The following is a 20,723-nucleotide window of genomic DNA, read 5'->3' as shown; positions in this document are numbered from 1 at the left end:
AGGTGGGGGGGGGGGGGGTTATTGTTTGTAAGGGAGAAAAATTGTGTTAAAAAACTTTAATAAATATATATATTTTTTAAAAGAGTATTGAAAGTCAAAGAGATCTAGGAGTACAGGTCCACAGGTCACTGAAAGGGGCAACACAGGTGGAGAAGGTAGTCAAGAAGGCATATGGCATGGAACGAAGGAGATTGAGGGGCGACCTGATAGACGTCTACAAAATTATGAGGGGCATAGACAGAGTGGATAGTCAGAGGCTTTTCCCCGGGGTAGAGGGGTCAATTACTAGGGGGCATAGGTTTAAGGTGAGAGGGGCAAGGTTTAGAGTAGATGTACGAGGCAAGTTTTTTACGCAGAGGGTAGTGGGTGCCTGGAACTCGCTACCGGAGGTGGTGGTGGAAGCAGGGACGATAGTGACATTTAAGGGGCATCTTGACAAATACATGAATAGGATAGGAATAGAGGGATACGGACCCAGGAAGTGTAGAAGTTTGTAGTTTAGTCGGGCAGCGTGGTCGGCACGGGCTTGGAGGGCCGAAGGGCCTGTTCCTGTGCTGTACATTTCTTTGTTCTTTGTACTTGTAGACCATCTAATTATGAAAGGGGTGTGGATGTGATACGGTGAGCTCAGTTGGCTGAACGGCTGGTGGGCTGCATAGTAGCACAGTGGTTAGCACAATTGCTTCACAGCTCCAGGGTCCCAGGTTCGATCCCTGACTTGGGTCACTGTGTGGAGTCTGCACATTCTCCCAGTGTCTGCATGGGTTTCCTCCAGGTGCTCCGGTTTCCTCCCACAGTCCAAAGATGTGCAAGTTAGGTGGATTGGCCATGATAAATTGCCCTCAGTGTTAAAAAAAAAAGTTAGATGGGCTACTGGGTTACGGGGATAGGGTGGCGGCGTGGGCTTACGTAGGGTGCTCTTTGCAAGAGCTAGTGCAGACTCGATGGGCTGAATGGCCTCCTTCTGCACTGTAAATTCTATGATTCTATGATGTGGAGTAGTACCAACAGTGCAGGATCAATTCCCGTACCGGCTGAGGTTATTCATGAAGGCCCTGTCTTCTTAACCTTACCTCTCACCGGAGGTGTGGTGATCCTCAGGTTAAAACACCACCAGTCAGGTGTCAAAAGGGAGAGCAACCTATGGTCCTCTGGAACTGTGGCAACGTTTACAATACTTTGAACTTCAGTGTGCAGATGACAACACGTTCTCCACTCAGAAGAGAATGTCCAAGCCACATTTGACGCCTTTGCTGAGGTATACCAAAGAAATGGTCTCAGCCGCAACCTCAAGAAGACCTTTACCACCCGCCCCAGGGCAGGATCCAGTCTCGCTCTGTCTCCAGTGGAGAAAACCTACCAATTGGATCTCGGGAACCACCTCTCTAATATGGGTAACATTGTTGTGGAGATCCAACATTGTATACGAATCTGCGAGCGCTGCCTTCAGACATTTAAGGATGAGAGTCTTTGACAGCTGCAAAACCTGTGCTGATACCAGGATCCTCATGGACAAGGCATTTGTCCTCCCAACTCTTCCATATGGCTTATAAACTTGGACTACATACAGATGAGAGGTATCATCAATGCTGTGTGGGACGGATTCTCTGCATCAGCTGGGAGGACAGGCGTACAAACATCAAAATCCTTGAAGGAGCCAAAAACACCCACATCAAGGCCATGATCATCTGAAACCAACTCTGCTGGGCCAGGCACATGCTTAGGATGCCAGAGTCCCAACTGCCAAAGCAAATCTTCTTCGCCCCACTCAAGGAAAGCTCCCAAACAACAGGAGGACAAATGAAGCACTTCAAAGACACCCAGAAGGCTTACTTCAAGAAATGCAACATATACGTCAACAGCTGGGAGACCCTTGCTCAGAAGAGGCCTACCAGGAAGAATCTCCTGATTGAAGGGACACAATTCTTTGAGAACGCCCAATTGCAAGAGGAGGTCTGGAAAAGGAGCCTGATAAAGGGATACCAGTGATCTTGAGTCCTTGTTCCGATCCCACCTCCTGGAAACACCTGCCAAGTGTATGGTTCTAGGATTGGGCTCATCAGCCACACAAAGACCCACAGAACCCATGACCAGTGACACAAAGGTTCTTCGGTGGACAAACATACTCGTTCGCGAGTGATCGCCAAATAAGAAGAAAACCTTTGGTCCTCTGACCTAATATTTCCTTATGTGGCATTGTTTTATAATGCTACTATGAAGTGCCTTGGGAAGTTTTATGTTAAAGGTGCTACATATATATGAATTGTTATTTATAATAGCAGTAAGGTTACTAATTGAAGGATACAGATAATTGGCAAAAAAAGTGGGAGCATTTAAAAAAAGAGTTGTTATATTCTGGAATGCAGTGACTGAAAGGGTAGTGGATGCAGCTTGAATAGTAACATGGAAAGGGGGACTGGATAAATATTTACAAGGGGAAATGTTACAGAACTGTGGGGTGTAGCCACCTGGGTTGGCCACTTCCCGACTTAAAATGGAGATCTGCAAAGAATGCAGGGAAATTCAGTCAAGCCAGGAAAAACTAGCAGGTGCAAAGTTTCCTGTGTATTAGAACTTGCAGAAACCCAGACAGCACTGAAACTAGCCACCATCCGCATATTAATGAGCGATCCCCGGGAACAATTGGAAACATTTAAGGTGAATAAGGGCAAGCCAGACTCCTCGGCGCCAGCAGGAGCCAAGACAAAGGAAAGCCAACCGACACTCAGGAACCGCCCAGCGATCAGGGAACAGCTCCAGTATTGGAGAAATCGATCCAAGTGATCGGAACGTAGTCCAATCACTTGGAACCAGATACGGGGTCCGTCCCGAACGGCGCAAAGCCCCTGGGGACTATAAAGTAGAGGCCCCAAGTTCAATTCGTCCTTGTTGGCAAGGTCACTCAGCAGCTCGAAACAGCCCTTGACTGTGACCTGCCTAGCCGCTGCATCAGCCAAGTAAGTCTCCAGTCAACGCACGCTACGAGATAGGCGCTCCTCGCTACCAGTCTATACCAGCTTTGAATCCTGCAGACTCAGAATCGAACGAAAGGCCATTTGTTCCCCTGACCTGGTGGGCCAGTTCCGAAGCTAAGTATAGGCCTTTTAGTGATAGCGATAGTCTAGTAAGTAGAGTTTTATGCATGAGTAGTGATTGACTGTGTATAATAAATGTGTTTTGATTTGAAACTTACTAACTGGTGTATTGAGTTATTGATCAGCACTTGAACTTGAACCTCGTGGTGGTATCATAAAGATACCTGGCGACTCTAGAGCAAAGGTTATAGAAACAGAGCAAATTAAGTAAAGACACAACGAGCAACATTTAAGAGCCAACCAAAAGTTAGCAACAGGGGAAAGAGCAGGGAAATGGACAGAATTGGACAGATCCTTCAAACAGATCCTTCAATCCTCCATGGAAATGGTGGGTCAAATGGCCCTCTTCCGCGCTGTCTGGTTCTGCCAGTGATTCTATCCCTGAACGACACTTGGATTGGCAACATTATTTTCCCGAACCCGGAGGACAATCGTTCATAGTTCAACACGTAGCGATTATACAATGAGCTGCAGGAAAGTGTCCTTTCTTCGACATGAGGGGCGCGATTCTCCGAGCCCAGTGCCGGGCCGGAGAATCGGCGCAACCGTGCTACAATGCCGGCGCGCAGTTCTTCGAGGTGGGGAGAATCGGCGCCATTTGCGCCGGCAGGTTTGACACAGCACAGGCCGCGAGCCACTGGAATCGGCGGGGCTGCTGATTTTCCGGCCCGGATGGGCTGAGCGGGCGCGCAGATACGGCAGAGTCCTGCTGCCGCCATTCACCCCTGGTTGCTGCCAGCGGGAACTCTGCGCGAAGGGTCGGGGCGGCCTGTGGGGCGGGGAAAAGCGCTCCTTCACCTGGGAGGGCCTCCGATGGGGTCTGGCCCGTGATTGGGGCTCACCGATCAGCGGCTGGCCTCTCCCCCCCCCCGCCCCGCCCTACGTTGCTGCGCGGCCGGCCCCTGAACCCCGACGCCATGTTGAGTCGGGGCCGGCGTGCCGAAGAAGTCCCCAGCACATGCGCAGGTTGGCGCGGCCCAACTGCGCATGCGCGGGTTGGCACGGCGCCCATTTGGCGCCGGGAAGGGAGGCTGGAGCGGCGTGAACTGCTCCAGCGCCATGCTGGCCCCCTGTGGGGGACAGAATCGGTCGTCCCCGCTCCCGTTTCGCGCTGTTGTGAAAAGCAACGCCGTTCACGACGACGCGAACACTTGGTCTCCATTTTGGAGAATTGCCCCCGAGGTTTGGACACAGTCGCCACCAAGATATCGAAGGGACCAATCCCGGCAAGAGCTACCCTTACAGAACGGGAATAACAGAAAGGAGTGGGTGGGAAAGACCAGAGGACGAATTCCATTTCCACATTAAATGAAAGTGAAACTCATTCATAAAGCACTATTCTTTCATTGATTCCCATTCAAACACGTCATCTGTAATTATTGCAAAACTGAAAACCAAATTCGCCACTGTTCAGAAATATTGTCACTATGAACAAAAATCCAGCATGACGCTTCATATAAACATCTTAAAATGTCCAACGGTCGCTGCCTCTCGGATGCTGTAATTGGCACATCTGCTTGTCAATCTTTTTAAAAAATCTACTAAGTATTCCTGTTGTGTTAATAATTCCATTCCATCTTAATTATTCCTGCAATAAAATAAGGCGGAAATATTACAGTGTAACTCACCCAATTACGTAGGCAAGGATTATTACTTGGACCACCCTGTTTATGGCTCCAACCTTTCTGTTTTTAATGAGTACGATCCTGGGAGTATCATATTCCAGAAGAAAATCAGAAACTGAGCTACAGCAACCTGCCATTGTTACGGTGGTTTGGTCGTTTTTCAATATGAGACCGCAGATCACCTCTACGTGGCTCTCCCTTCCCGCTAGGCTGTACCTACCCACTCGTCATGTGATTCCACTGTTTTTTTTTGTTCGGAACATATTCATGGTGAATCAGCTTTTTGTTTACTCTGTGGTTTTGAGGCTTAATCAACCGTTTTAGAGCCTCCAGATTTTTTTTAAAAGTGTAGAATCGTATCTAAACCAGAGTCTGATGTTCACTGGCACCCTGTGTTCTACAGGTGGGAAAAAGTGGGAGTTGGTTCCTTTTTTTTAGCTGTCATGAATGCCATAGAGACTGAGTACGTTAATGCCATTGCAGCTAACGGAGATCAGTAAAGTCACCAGTCCAATCCCCAATGAGTTGGTTGCTGTTGCATCAGCAGTTAAAAAGCAGTTACGGGCAGCATGGTAGCATTGTGGTTAGCACAATTGCTTCACAGTTCCAGGGTCCAAGGTTCGATTCTGGCTTGGGTCACTGACTGTGTGGGGTCTGCACATCCTCCCCGTGTGTGCGTGGGTTTCCTCCGGGTGCTCCGGTTTCCTCCCACAGTTCAAAGATGTGCAGGTTAGGTGGATTGGCCATGATAAATTGCCCTTAGTGTCCAAAATTGCCCTTAGTGTTGGGTGGGGTTACTGGGTTATGGGGATAGGGTGGGGGTGTTGACCTTGGGTAGGGTGCTCTTTCCAAGAGCTGGTGCAGACTCGACGGGCCGAATGGCCTCCTTCTGCACTGTAAATTCTATGATCTATAAGAAACGGCAAGAGTAGACGCCCCTCAAGCCTGCTCATCATTCAGTACAATCCTACCATCCACTGCCTCAACTTCACTTTCATATCTTATCCCTTGATTCCCTGACAGACCAAAAACCTGTCAATTTCAACCTTTAATCTATTTAACCACCCACAATGCTCTGGTGTAGGGAATTCCAAAGATTCACAAGGCTTCTCATCTCAGACCTAAATGGTTGACTGTTGGGCAGCATGGTAGTACAGTGGTAGCACAGTTGCTTCACAGCGCCAGAGTCCCAGGTTCGAATCCCGGCTTGGGTCACTGTCTGTGTGGAGTCTGCATCTTCTCCCCGTGTCTGTGTAAATTTCCACAGGTGCTTTGGTTTCCTCCCACAGTCCAAAGATGTGCAGGTTAGGTTAAATGGGCTGCTCTTTCCAAGGGCCGGTTCAGAAAAAATCTTTTCGTGGTTAGCACTGTGGCTTCACAGTGCCAGGGTCCCAGGTTCGATTTCTCGCTGGGTCACTGTCTGTGCGGAGTCTGCACATTCTCCCTGCGTCTGCGTGGGTTTCCTCCGAGTGCTCCAGTTTCCTCCCACATTCCAAAGAAGTGCAGGTTAGGTGGATTGGCCATGATAAATTGCCCTTAGTGTCCAAAAAGGTTAGGAGGGGTACTGGGCTATGGGGATAGGGTGGAAGTGAGGGCTTAAGTGGGTCGGTGCCAACTCAATGGGCCGAATGGCCTCCTTCTGCACTGTATGTTCTATGTTATCCTGAGACCATGTCCCCAAATTCCCCAGCTGGGGGAAACAACCTTTCAGTGTCTATCCTGGAAAGCCCCTTCAGCCTATTGTAGATTTCAATTAAACCACTTCTCATTCTTCAAAATACAAGAGATTATAGACCCAATTTACTCAGCCCTACATCATAGGACAACCTTCTCGACCCAGGAGCCAATCCAGTGAACCTTGCCTTATTGCTTCCAATGCAAAGATTTGCTACTTTTAGTGTGGAGACCGAAACTGTACACAGTATTCCAGATATGATCTCATATTTAAAACAAGGCTTTCAACTCTTATACTCCATGTGATGAATGTAAGAAATGGTCGTATTTTCTAATTCATATTTTTTGCAGTAATATTATTAAACCTGAGTTAAGGTGCATACAGACAGTATGACTACTAGAACTGTGAGGTAATAATTGATTTGCAGGTGAGATGTTCTGCTAATAGATCTCAAGAACCATTTACTCATTTACAGGTAGCTAGCTAATGGGAATATTGTTTACATTTGAAGGACCCCTGTGGTGTAGATATTTAATGATGGTACTCAGTATAGTCATGGCTAATCAAGTCAAGGGACATCTTGTGAGAAGAGACAAAAGAATGCCTTATGCATTGGGTATACATTGTTATGAGCCAGGGTTTAGAAAACACCAAAGTATATTATGGAGTTCACCTGACCTATAACTGTTTATTGATTTTGGTTATGATGAGCACAAGAGCCTGCCTTTCAGGTGTTATTCAACAGAGTTCTTTGGTGCTTTTAATCAAAAAACAAGCTTTATTCTATGTGTTTAGTTAACATTTGTATAAACACACACAGTAAGAATTTTTATCAACTACAAACATACAGACCCCACACAGCTACAGTAATCTATGGATAACCCTTATTGAATTCCCCCTTAACTGTTCCAATTCAATAACAAAATCCAAGTAAAACCAAAAAACCCTCTTCAAAGGTAGGGCCCAGCACACAACATTCTTACTGGTATAAGACTTGTTAGTGATACTCTGTTCCCCTTTTCAAACAGCAGGTTTGAATTCATTCCAGAAAGCAATTATCGCTTTAAAGTAATCAAGTACTCTGAAATCAGCTTTTAAAATGAAGATAGAGAGACACTGCTTTCAACCTGTGCAGTTAAAAACCAGTCCAAACTCAAAACAAAAGTAATACCCACAGAGCCACAGCTCAGCGCCACCCACACAATGACATCACTGAAGCCAAGTGATAAGCCAAAAACATTTCTTAAAGGGACACTCCCATGACAACATGAGGTAGTTAATGGGAGGAGCCAGGACTGTCTGAAGAGTCAGTAGATCCTAGTACTCTCATTTGAACAAAGGTGTTTCAGTATGGCCCTGAAAGGTTCGCTCCAAAGATTTAGCACAGAGAAAATCAAGTAAAACTCTGGTGTTGGGGAGGCCTGGTGGGGCAGTAGTTAGCACTGCTGCCTCATGCGTCAAGGACCCGGGTTCAATCCCAGTCCTGGGTCAATGTCCATGTGGAATTTCCACATTCTCCCTGTGTCTCCATGTGTTTTGCCCCCACAACCCAAAAATGTGCAGGGTAGATGGATTGGCCACGCTAAATTGCCCCTTAATTGGAATAAAAGAATTGGGTACTTTAAATTTATAAAAATAAAATTCTGGTTTTAACTTTATTCATCGTTCAGCACGGTGGCGCAGTGGTTAGCACTGCTGCCTTAAAGCGCCGAGTTCCCAGGTTCGATCCCGGCCCTGGGTCACTGTCTATGTGTAGTTTGCACATTATCTCCATGTCTGCGTAGGTTTCGCCCCCACAACCCAAAGATGTGCAAGGTAGGTAGATTGGCCCCGCTAATTTGCCCCTTAATTGGAAAAATGAATTGGGTACTCTAAATTTAGAAAAAAAACTTTATTCATGAATGATATTTAATATATATTGGTTTGCTTAATTGGAACATAATGGCAGGTTTCTTCTTTTACTTAAGAACTGTTGCAACTGCTAACTGAAAAGCTATTTCTTTGTTGCTAATGTGATTAATTCTGTGATTAAATTAAAGTTTGTTTTAACAAAAAATAAATCTATTGGTCAGAGTTATCACTCCTGTGGTTCAATAACATTTCCTCAGTTTTACAAATTAAAAATATTTGGCTGTCGTTCATGATCCTTACAGTGAAGGTCAACGTGCAATTTGCCTCTAATTGCCTGCTGTACTTGTTTGCTAACTTTGTGTTCCTTATTTGAGTCCAAAGTTTCTCTCAGCATCAACCTTGAGAAGTTTTATGTCTTTTAAATATATTCTACTTTTCTATTCTTGAGTATTGCTGAAAAAGTATTTCTGAAAAATAAATATTTTGTTGAAGCTTTTCATCTTGCACTCATTAGGACAATTTTCAGGAATACCAATGTAAGTGAAAACAAATTTACACTTTATGAGAAGAGGTTGCTGATTCATTTTCCATTATGGGGAAAAGGCAGGAGAATGGGGTAGAGAAAAATATCAGCCATGATTGAATGGCGGAGCAGATTCGATGGGCCGAGTGGCCTAATTCTGCTCCTATGTCTTAAGGTAGGCAAGTGAACTCTGACTGTACACCACAAACAACAGAGGCCCAAGCACAGATCCCTGTGAACACCACTAGTCACAACCTTCCATTCAGAAAAACACCCTTCTACTGCTACCCTTTACCTTCTGTGGCTGAGCCAGTTCTGTATCCATCTTACCACCTCCCTCTGATCCCGTGTCACTTCAGCTTTTGCACAGTTTGCCATGAGGCACCTTATCAAAGGCTTTACTGAAGTCCATGTAAACAACATCCACTGACCTCGCCTCATCAATCATCTTTTTCACCTCCTCAAAAAACTCGATCAAGTTCGTGAGGCACGACTTCCCCTTCACAAAACCATGCTGTCTATTGCTTGTGAGTCCATTTGTTTCCAAACGGGTATAAATCCTGTACCTGAGAATTTGCTCCAATAATTTATATACTACCGACGTGAGGCTCACCGGCCTATAGTTCCCAGGATTATCCCTGCCACCTTTCTTAAACAGCGGTACCACATTAGCTATTCTCCAGTCCTCTAATGTCTAAGACTAATGTCTTCAGTCTGAGTCTTCTGCCCTCGGGTTCTAGTTTCTCTTACTAGTGGAAACATCCTCTCTACATCCACTCTATCTAAGTCTCTCAGCATTCTGTAAGTTTCAATAAGTTCCCCCCTCATCATTCTATACTCCATCAAGTACAGACCCAGAGTTCTCAACCGCTCCTCATATGACAAGTGCATCATTCTTGTGAACCTCCTTTGGACCCTTACTCAGGGCAGAACATCCTTTCTTAGATAGCGAACCCAAAATGCTCACAATATTCCAAAAGGGGTCTGACCAGAACCTTATACAGCCTCAGCAGTACATCCCTGCTCTTGTATTCTAGCCCCTTGAAATGAATGTGAGCATTGCATACCTACCACTGAACCTGCATGTTAACATTAAGAGGATCCTGAACTAGGACCCCTATCTCCCTTTGTGCTTCTAATTTCTGAAGCCTTTTCCCATTTAGAAAATAGTCTGTGCCTCTAATCTTCCTACCAAAGTGCATAACCTCATACTTTTCCACATTGTATTCCATCTACCATGTCTTTGCCAACTCTCCTAGCCTGTCCAAGACCTTCTGTAGCCTCCCTGCATCCACAACACTACCTGTCCCTCTACATATCTTTGTATCATCTGCAAACTTAGCAACAATGCCCTCAGTTCCTTCTTCCAGATCGTTAATGTGTTACGTATGGACTGCAACGTAATCAAGGTTTTCAGGGTGGTTTATATGTAGAGGAAGTTACTCAACTCACCCAAGAATGAGTTACTACTTCTGTTGCTATGGCATAGCAGCAGCATGAAATATTTAGTTTCACCTGTTGCTCAACTTTCTGAGATATCATAACTTTAGCCTTTATCCTGCAGGATGCCTTTAATGCACCCTATTTCAGCATCAAGCTTGCTTGGAACAAATGGCTCAGGCCCTATTTGCAAGGCTGTCAATAAGGCCAATCTTATAGCTCACGGAACCGTGAGAATCCCAATGCGCATATTGACCAGTGAAGACCAGTGATAGACTAACCAGGTCAAGTTGCCTGGTTTAAATTTCTTTATTTTCAAATATTTTATTCAAGCATTTTCATATAAACAAAAGCAGAACACCCAAGCAACTTTACAAACAATCAACACCCACTCCCCCACTGCTCCCCTAATACCACCACCTTCTCACATCCTGCCTTCCCTATTTTAACCCCTTTACCCCTCCCCCTGCTGACCCCTCAAACTTCCTTAAAGAAGTCAATAAACGGCTTCCATCTCCGGGTGAACCCATCCACTGACCTCATCAAGACGAACTTAACCTTCTCCAGCCTCAGCAATTCCGCCAGGTTGCTCACCCTCTCCCCCCCCCCCACTTTCGGCGACTCCAAGTCCCGGCACCCAAGCAAAATCCATCTCTGGGCTATCAGGGAGGCAAAGGCCAAAACATCGGCCTCTCTCACCCCTTGGTCACACGGGTCTTCTGACATCCCAAATATCCCCACCTCTGGACGCGGGACCACCTGCACACCCAACACCTCAGCCATCACGTCCGAGAACCCCTGCCAGAACCCCCTCAATCTTGGACATGCCCAGAACAAGTGGGTGTGATTTGCGGGGCCCCCTGTGCACGGCCTACACCTACCCTCTACCCCTCAAAGAACCCACTCGTTCTTGCCACCATCATATGTGCCCTATGGATCACTTTAAACTGAATGAGGCTTAGCCTCGCACACAAGGTGTATTCACCCTCTGCAAGGCCTCTGCCCACGTTGGGTCTCCACCTCCCCTCCCAGTTCCTCCACCCACTTACACTTTATGTCCCCCACCAGGGCTCCCTCCCAATCCATCAACTCCTTATAGACATCGGACATTTTCCCCTCCCCTATCTCGTCCCTCGATAGCATCATCTCTTGCAACCCCAGGGGTGGCAGCCAGGAAAGGACGGCTCCTCTCTCCTTACAAAGTTTCAGACCTGCAGTTACCTAAAGCCGTTTCCCTAGAGCAACTCGTACCCTTCCTCCAGGTCCTCCAACTTCGCAATTTTACCCCCTATAAACAGATCGCCAAATCGCTCAATCCTTGCCTGCCGCCACCCCCTACACAATGCTGTTTCCATCTGATCCCATGCCGATCCCCCCACCCCACAGCTCCAAGAAAGCCCTCCTAACCCCAAGGGGTCTTGCCCGTCCACACAAATCCAGAGATCAGCGCATTGGCCTTCTTAAAAAACGACTTGGGGACAAAGATTAGGAGGTTCTGGAACACGAACAGAAACCTTGGCAGCACCATCATTTTTACTGTCTGCATCCGCCCTGCCAGCAGCAGCACATCCCACCTCTTGAAATCTACTTTCATCTGCTCCACCAACCAAGCCAGGTTCAACATGTGCAGCTGCGCCCAATCCCGCATCACCTGGATACCCAAGCACCTAAAACTCACCCCCACCACCCTAAATGGCAACTCTCTTAACCTACTTTCCTGCCCTCTCGTCTCAATTGGGAACACTTCACTCTTCCCTGTATTCAACTTGTATCCCAAAAAACAGTCAAATTCCTCTAAGATCCTGTAACCTCTTTTAGCCCTCCAATCCCACAAAACACTCTGCATTCAACTCTGAGCTTTCCCCCTTCAGCCATCTAGGTCTCACAATCAAATCTGCCTAAATCCCTCTATCCACCTCTCCTGCTTTATCTAACATAGAAACATAGAAAATTGAAGCTGGAGGAGGCCATTCAGCCCTTCGAGCCTGTTCTGCCATTCATTATGATCATGGCTGATCATCAAGTTCAATACCCTGATCCCGCCTTCGCCCCATATCCCTTGATTTCTTTAGCCCCAAGAGTAATATTTAATTCCTTCTTGAAACTACTCAACTTTTTGATCTCAACTACTTTTTGTGGTAGTGAATTCCACAGATTCACCATTCTCTGGGTGAAGAAATTTCACCTCACCTTAGTCCCAAAAGGTTTACCCCTTATCCTCAAATTATACCACCTAGTTCAGGACTCCCCCACTATCGGGAACACTCTTTTCTGAAACTACCCTGTCTAATCCTGTTAGAATTCTATAGGTTTCTACGAGATCCCCTCTCTTTCTTCTAAACTCCAGTGAATATAATCCTAACAGACTTAGTCTCTCCTCATATGAAAGTCCTGCCATCCCAGGAATCAGCCTTGTAAACCTTTGCTGCATTCCCACCACAGCAAGAACATCTTTCCTCAGATAAGGACACCCAAACTGTGCACAGTACCCAGGTGTGGCCTCACCAACGCCCTATACAATTGCAGTAAAACATCCCTATTTCTATACTCAAATCCGCTCATTATGAAGGTCAACATACCATTTGCCTTCTGTACTGCCAGCTATATGTGTGTGCTTACTTTCAGTGACTGATGCACAAGGGCACCACAGTCTTGCCGAGTATTCACCTCTCTTAATTTACATCCATTCAAATAATAAGCGTCCTTCCTATTTTTGTTACCAAAGTGTGTAACCTCACATTTATCCACATAATACTGCATCTGCCATGCATATGCCCACTCACTCAGCCTGTCCAAATCCCGCTGAAGCATATCCACATCCACCTCACAGTTCACCCTCCCACTTAACTTTGTATCATCTGCAAATTTAGAGATAATACATTTAGTTTCCTTGTCCAAATTACTAATATATAATGTGAATTGTTGGGGTCCTAGCACAAATCCTTGCAGTACCCCATTTGTCACAGCCTGACAATCGGAAAAGGACCCATTTATTCCAACTTTTTGCTTCCTGTCTGCTAACCAATTTTCTAACATCTTAAGACACTACCCACAATCCTATGTGCTTTAATTTTACATAGTTATCTGCTTTGTGAGGCCTTGTCAAAAGCCTTCTAAAAGTCTAAATAAACCACATCCACTGGGACTCCCTGGTCAACTCTACTAATTACATCTTCAAAGAATTCCAGTAGATTTGTCAAGCATGATTTGCCTTTCATAAATCCATGCTAACTTTGTCTGATTATACAACTGTTTTCTAAATGCTGTGCTATTAAATCCTTGATAATGGACTCTGGCAACTTCCTAATTAGGCTCACTGGTCTTTAGTTCCGTTTTCTCTCTATCTCCCTTTTAAAAAAAAATTATTTTCATTTTTTAATATTTTTCCAATTAAGGGGCAATTTACCGTGGCCAATCTACCTACCCAGCACATGTTTGGGTTGTGGGGGTGAGACCCATGCAGACATAGGCAAATGTGCAAACTCCACACGGAATCGAACCCAGGGCCTCGCCGCTGTGAGGCAGCAGTAACTCTACCTCCCTTTTTGAATAGTGGGGTTACAGTAGCTACCCTCCAATCTGTAGGAATCATTCCAGAGTCCAAAAGATTCTGTAAAATAACCACCAATGGATCTACTATTTCTAAGGCCACTTCCCTAAGTACTCTGGGATGCAGATTATCAGGCCCTGGAGATTTATCCACCTTCAATTCCATTAATTTCCCCCAAACCATTTCTTTACTAATCCTAATTTGGGTTGGGGCTATGCCTAGGTAGGTCGCACGTTCGGCAGCTCCCGCCGAGAATGGACTTTTGGGCTCTAGAGGAGCCCCAACGGCAATTGTTCGACGGCTTCCAGTGTGGGAAGGTGACAGCAAGGTCCCCCCCGGCAGTATATGGATTGGACCAGGAGTGGAGCGGTGAAAAAAGTGATCTTGTAGCAGCGAAAAGTGAGAGAGAGGAAATACAAGATGGCGGCGGGTGGAGACCATGCAGCATGGGCGCAGTGGTCACAGGAGCAGCAACAGGGGTTTCTTAGACGCTGCTTTGAGGAGCTGAAGACCGAAATGCTGGCGCCAATGAAGGCGGCGATTGAGAAGCTAGTGGAGACCCAGAAGGCCCAAGGGGCGGCGATTCGAGAGGTGCGGCAATTCGAGAGGTGCGGCAAAAAGCCTCTGAGAACGAGGACGAGATCTTGGGCCTGGCAGTGAAGGTGGAGGCGCACGAGGCGCTACACAAGAGGTGGGCGGAAAGATTTGAGGACCTGGAGAATAGGTCGAGGAGGAAGAATCTTCGGATTCTGGGTCTCCCTGAGGGAGTGGAGGGGCCCGATGTCGGGGCATATGTGAGCACGATGCTCAATTCGCTGATGGGCGCGGGAGCCACCCGAGGCCTCTGGAGCTAGATGGGGCTCACCGGGTCCTAGCAAGGAGACCCAAGGCCAACGAGCCGCCAAGGGCTGTAGTGGTGAGGTTTCACCGCTTTATGGACAGAGAGAGTGTCCTGAGATGGGCCAAGAAAGAGCGGAGCAGTAGGTGGGAGAATACGGAGATCCGAATCTACCAGGACTGGAGTGCAGAGGTGGCGAAGAAAAGAGTTGGTTTTAATCGGGCCAAGGCGGTGCTCCATCGAAAGGGGGTGAAGTTCGGTATGCTGCAGCCAGCGCGACTGTGGGTCACGTTCCAGGATCGACACCACTACTTCGAAACTCCTGATGAGGCATGGAGCTTCATACGGACTGAAAAGTTGGACTCAGATTGAGGGTTTGGTGTGGGGGAATGTTTGTTGTGTTTGCTACGTTTGGGGAATGTTCTTTTTGTCAGGGTGCTGGGTGGGGATGGGTGAAAGGACTTGATGGGGAGACTGTGGGAGAGTGTGTGCGTCGGTGCTGGAGGGGCAGACCCCCACGAGGGAAGAGGGGGAGTGGAGGCCCGGGAGGGGAACTGGGGTAAGGTCGCAAAAGGAGCTGCGCCAGAGGGGGCGGGGCCTGCTCAGGAAAGCGCGGGCTTTTTCCCGCGCTAGAGAAGGACGGGGGGGGGGGGGAGAGAGAGAATGGGTGGTGTTGGAGGGGGGCGTACATTGACTGCCAGGGAGGGGGAGGGGGGATTCTCACACTGGAGGGGGTTGATGGAATGGCGGGAGAGGCCGGGGTCAGCAGGAGTCAGCCGACTTACGGGAGTATTATGGGGGGAGCAAAAGGGCTAGATGTGGATCTAGCGGGGGGAGGGGGGTAAAGGGGGGGATAGGGTTGCTGCTGCATTGGCCAAAGGGGAACTGGAACGGTGCTGGACCCAGCATTGGATCGCTCTCGGTCCAGGACGGGTAAGAGGCTGGCTGCGGCCACGGTGCTTAGGGGATTTATGGACCAGATGGGAGGAGTGGACCCATGGAGGTTTGTCAGGGCCCAGGCCAGGGAATTTTCATTCTTTTCCCACATCCATAGAGCCTACTCCCGGATAGATTTTTTTGTTCTGAGCAGGGCGCTAATCCCAAAAGTGGAGGGAACGGAGTACTCAGCCATAGCCATCTCAGACCACGCCCCGCACTGGGTGGAGTTGGAGTTGGGGGAGGAGGGGGACCAGTGCCCGTTGTGGCGCCTGGATGTGGGACTGTTGGCGGATGAGGAGGTGTGTGGGCGGGTGCGGGGGTGCATTGAAAGATATTTGGAGGCCAACGACAATGGGGAGGTGCAGGTGGGGGTGGTCTGGGAGGCGCTGAAGGCGGTGGTTAGGGGAGAGCAATTCTCCATTAGGGCCCATAGGGAGAAGAGAGAGGGAAGGGAGAGGTTGGTGGGGGAGATTTTAAGGGTGGATAGGAGATATGCAGAGGCCCCCGAGGAGGGGCTACTCAGGGAGCGACGGAATCTCCAGACAGAATTCGACCTGTTGACCACAGGGAAAGCAGAGGCACATTGGAGGAAAGCGCAGGGGGCGATGTATGAGTATGGGGAGAAGGCGAGTCGGATGCTGGCACACCAACTTCGTAAGAGGGAGGCAGCGAGGGAGATAGGTGGAATTAAGGATAGAGGGGGGAATACGGTGCAGAGTGCGGTGAGAATAAATGAGGTATTTCGGGACTTTTATGGGGATTTGTACAGATTTGATCCCCCAGCGGGGGAAGAGGGGATGCGACGATTCTTGAATCAGCTGAGGTTCCCGAGGGTGGAGGAGCAGGAGGTGGCTGGTTTAGGGGCGCCAATAAGGCTGGAGCAGCTGGTTAAGGGATTGGGGAGCATGCAGGCGGGGAAGGCCCCGGGGCCGGACGGGTTCCCGGTCGAGTTTTATTGGAAGTATGCGGATCTGCTCGGCCCGTTGCTAGTGAGGACTTTCAATGAGGCTAGGGAGGGGGGTGCCCCGACAATGTCCGGGGCGCTGATCTCTCTGATCCTGAAGCGGGACAAGGACCGACTGCATTGTGGGTCGTATAGACCAATCTCGCTCCTTAATGTGGATGCTAAGTTGCTGGCAAAAGTGCTGGCTACGAGAATTGAGGACTGTGTCCCGGGGGTAATTCATGAGGACCAGACGGGGTTCGTAAAGGGCAGACAGCTAAATACTAACGTGCGGAGGCTCCTCAACCTAATTATGATGCCCTCGGTGGAGGGAGAAGCGGAGGTAGTGGTAGCTATGGACGCGGAGAAGGCTTTCGACCAGGTGGAGTGGGGGTATCTTTGGGAAGTGTTGAGGAGGTTTGGATTCGGAGAGGGGTTGATCGGCTGGGTCAGATTGTTACATAGAGCCCTGGTGGCAAGCGTGGCTACGAATCGGCGGAGGTCGGAGTACTTTTGGCTGTACCGCGGGACGAGGCAGGGGTGCCCCCTTGCTGTTTGCACTGGCAATTGAGCCCTTGGCCATGGCACTAAGGGAGTCCAGGAAATGGAGGGGACTGGTCCGTGGGGGAGAGGAACATCGGGTGTCGCTATATGCGGATGACCTGTTGCTGTATGTGGCAGACCCAGTGGAGGGGATGGCGGAGGTCATGCGGATCCTAAGGGAGTTTGGGGACTTCTCGTGGTATAAGTTGAATGTAGGGAAAAGTGATCTCTTTGTGGTGCATCCAGGGGACCAGAGAAGGGGGATAGACGACCTGCCGCTGAAAATGGCGGAAAGGAGCTTTCGGTACTTAGGGATCCAGGTGGCTGGGAGTTGGGGGGCCCTGCACAAACTCAATTTGACGCGGTTGGTGGAGCAGATGGAGGAGGATTTTAAACGATGGGATATGCTGCCACTCTCGCTGGCGGGCAGGGTGCAGTCGGTTAGAATGGTGGCCCTCCCGAGGTTTCTATTTGTGTTCCAGTGCCTTCCCATTATGATTCCCAAGGCCTTTTTCAAACGGGTAAGCAGGAGCATCATGGGTTTCGTGTGGGCAAATAAGATCCCGAGAGTAAAGAGGGTGTTTCTGGAGCGGGGTAGGGACAGGGGGGGGCTGGCTCTGCCGAATTTGTGCGGATACTATTGGGTAGCCAATGTGGCGATGATCCGTAAGTGGGTAATGGAGGGAGATGGGGCGGCGTGGAAGAGGTTGGAGATGGCGTCCTGTGTGGGCACGACCCTGAGGGCGCTGGTGACGGCACCGCTGCTGCTCTCGCCGACAAGGTACACCACGAGTCCGGTGGTGCGGCAACGCTGAAGATCTGGGGGCAGTGGAGGCGACACAGGGGTGAGGTGGGAGCCTCGGTTGGGTCCCCGATTCGGGAGAATCATCGGTTCGTCCCGGGAAGGATGGATGGGGGATTTCGGAGCTGGCATCGGGCAGGGATTAGGAGAATAGGGGACGTTCATAGATGGGACGTTTGCGAGCCTAGGGGCGCTGGAGGAGAGGTTTGGGTTACCCCTGGGGAATGCTTTTAGGTATATGCAAGTGAGGGCGTTTGTGAGACGGCAGGTGAGGGAATTCCCGCTGCTCCCGGCACAGGGGACCCAAGACAGGGTGATTTTGGGTGTATGGGTTGGAGAGGGCAGGGTCTCGGCGATCTACCAGGAGCTGAAAGAAGAGGAGGAGGCCGCGGTAGAGGAGCTAAAGGGCAAGTGGGAGGAGGAGCTTGGGGAGGAGATAGATGAGGTTCTGTGGGCTGATGCCCTGAGTAGGGTTAATTCTTCCTCCTCTTGCGCCAGGCTCAGCCTAATACAATTCAAGGTTGTTCACAGAGCGCATATGACAGGGGCGAGGATGAGTAGGTTCTTTGGGGTGGAGGACAGGTGTGGGCGGTGCTCGGGGAGTCCGGCAAATTACGTCCACGTGGTCTGGTCGTGCCCGGCACTGGAGGAGTTTTGGAGGGGTCTTGCGAGGACTATGTGCAAGGTGGTGAAAGTCCAGGTCAAGCCGAGTTGGGGGTTGGCATTATTTGGGGTAACGGACGAGCCGAGAATGCAGGAGGCGAAAGAGGCCGGTAATCTGGGCTTTGAGTCCCTGGTAGCCCGGCGGAGGATCTTGTTATTATGGAAGGACGCGAAGCCCCCCAGTGTGGAAGCCTGGATAAATGACATGGCAGAGTTCATTAAGTTGGAGAGGATAAAGTTTGCCTTACGAGGGTCTGTGCAGGGGTTCTTCAGGCGGTGGCAACCGTTCCTAGACTATCTCGTGGAGCTTTAGAAGGAGGTCAGCAGCAGCAGCAACCCTAGGGTGGGGGGGGGGGTTCTGTTGGGGGGGGGGAATGGGGGTGGGCGGGGGGGGCTTCCCCTACGAGTACCGTTAAATGTCATATGGGGGGGGCTATTGTACACGGGGAAACCCAATGTAAATGTTTTGTACAATGTAAAATGTTTAATTGTTGTGTTTGCGTCTCTTTTATCTTCTGTTATTGGGCGGGGGGGGGGTCAAAAATTGTGTTGGAAAACTTGAATAAACATATTTAAAAAAAAAACTAATATTAATTTCCTTTAGCTCCTCACTGAAACTTTTCAGAACTTCCGGTACATTATTCATGAATTCCTTTGTGAAGACAGAAGCAAAGTGCGAATTTAGTTCCTCAGCCATTTCTTTGTTCCCTGTTATGAATTCCCCCAATTTCTGAAAGTAAGGGGCCTACATTACTTTTTTTTTTAAATTAATCTTTTCATCAACTGGCTCTTCTTTATCTACTCCACTAGTTACACCCTCAAAAAACTCTTAGTATATTTGTCACCCATGATTTCCTTTTTTGTAGATCATGTTGACTCAATCTGATCATACTATAATTTTCTAAGTACATTGTTCAGACTTCTTGATAATAGATTCCAGCATATTCATGAAGAAAAATTATTTTTATTCATTCATAGGGTGTGAGCAGCATTGGCAAGTCAGCCTTTATTTCCCTTCCTTAATTATCCTTGAGGGCATTTAAAAGTTTATTGGATGAACATATGGATGATAATGGCATAGTGTAGGTTAGATGGCTTTTGTTTCGGTGCAACACCGTGGGCCGAAGGGCCTTTACTGCGCTGTATCGTTCTATGTTCTAAGGTGATAGCATGCCACCTCCTTGGCCACTTGAGTTCATATGGTATAGGTACTCCTGTAGTGATATTAGGGAGAGAGTTCCAGGATATTGATCCAGTGACAGTGAAGGTGCAGCATTACAAATCTAGTGCAGGATGATGGTGTGTGATTTGACAAGTGGTGGTGTTCCCATGTACTAATGATGGAGGGAGTGAATGTTTAAGGTGGTGGATGGGGTGCCAATCAAACAGGCTGCTTTGTCCTGAATGGTGTTGAGCTTTAAGTGTTGTTGGAGCTGTACTCATCCAGGCAGGTGAAGAGTATTCAATCACATTTTACTGGTGTTTTTAAATGATGGACAGACTTTGAAGAGTCAAGACTAAGGCTGTATTGAGGTCAGGAGCTGAGTGGCCATGTTGAACACAAAATGAGCATCTGTGATGGGGTTGTTGCTGAATAAGTGTTGCATTGTCGACAATACTTTCATTACGGGCACGATCTAATGGCCTTGTCGCGCCTGACTCGGTGACATGATGAGGCCATTAAATCTTGTGAGAGATCAGGGCGGCACGGTGGCACAGTGGTTAGCACTGCTGCCTACAGCACTGAGGACCTAGGTTCAATCCTGGCTCTGGGTCACTGTCTGTGTGGAGTTTGCACATTCTCCCCATGTCTGTGTGGGTCTCACCCCCACAACCCAAAGATGTGCAGGGTAGGTGGATTGGCCACGCTAAATTGCCCCTTAATTGAAAAAAAAATGATTGGGCACTCTAAATTTATAAAAAGAAAATCTTGCGAAAGATCTAATGAGATCTCATGACACATCACAATCTGGATCTTGCCCTTGCTGGACAAATTCCAGATTAACATATTCAAGTGAGCCATTAGCAGGGGCGGATCTACTATGAAACTAATGAAGCTTAAGCTTCAGGGCCCCTAATCCCGGAGGGGCCCCAGAAGCGACTTTAGTCCGCATTGCTTAAAAATTTTGGGTCTACTGTATGAGAAGGGGTTTTTAAGAAATAATAATATTAATAATATAGTGTAATTCAATACAAAATAATAGTTAAAATAAAAATTAAAAGGTTATTAAAGTAT

General features: G+C 48.2%; 1 protein-coding gene across 2 annotated transcripts in view; it reads right to left on the bottom strand.

The window, feature by feature from the left end:
* Window positions 1–4,947, bottom strand: part of LOC140407945 (P2X purinoceptor 4-like) — a 137,795-nt gene extending 132,848 nt beyond the window's left edge. Inside the window, exon 1 of one of the 2 annotated variants that reach the window (XM_072495129.1) lies at window positions 4,724–4,947. In XM_072495129.1, coding sequence (XP_072351230.1) covers window positions 4,724–4,857 — 134 coding nt within the window. In that variant the 5' untranslated portion in view covers window positions 4,858–4,947. The remainder of the gene's footprint in view (window positions 1–4,723) is intronic. The other variant, XM_072495128.1, reaches the window with a different exon arrangement.
* Between the last annotated feature and the right edge of the window lie 15,776 nt (window positions 4,948–20,723).

This window comes from Scyliorhinus torazame, chromosome 1, assembly GCF_047496885.1.
Source record: "Scyliorhinus torazame isolate Kashiwa2021f chromosome 1, sScyTor2.1, whole genome shotgun sequence".
Taxonomy (NCBI): domain Eukaryota; kingdom Metazoa; phylum Chordata; class Chondrichthyes; order Carcharhiniformes; family Scyliorhinidae; genus Scyliorhinus; species Scyliorhinus torazame.
Note: the sequence above shows the minus strand (reverse complement) of the source record. Positions and strands in the feature narration are given on the sequence as shown.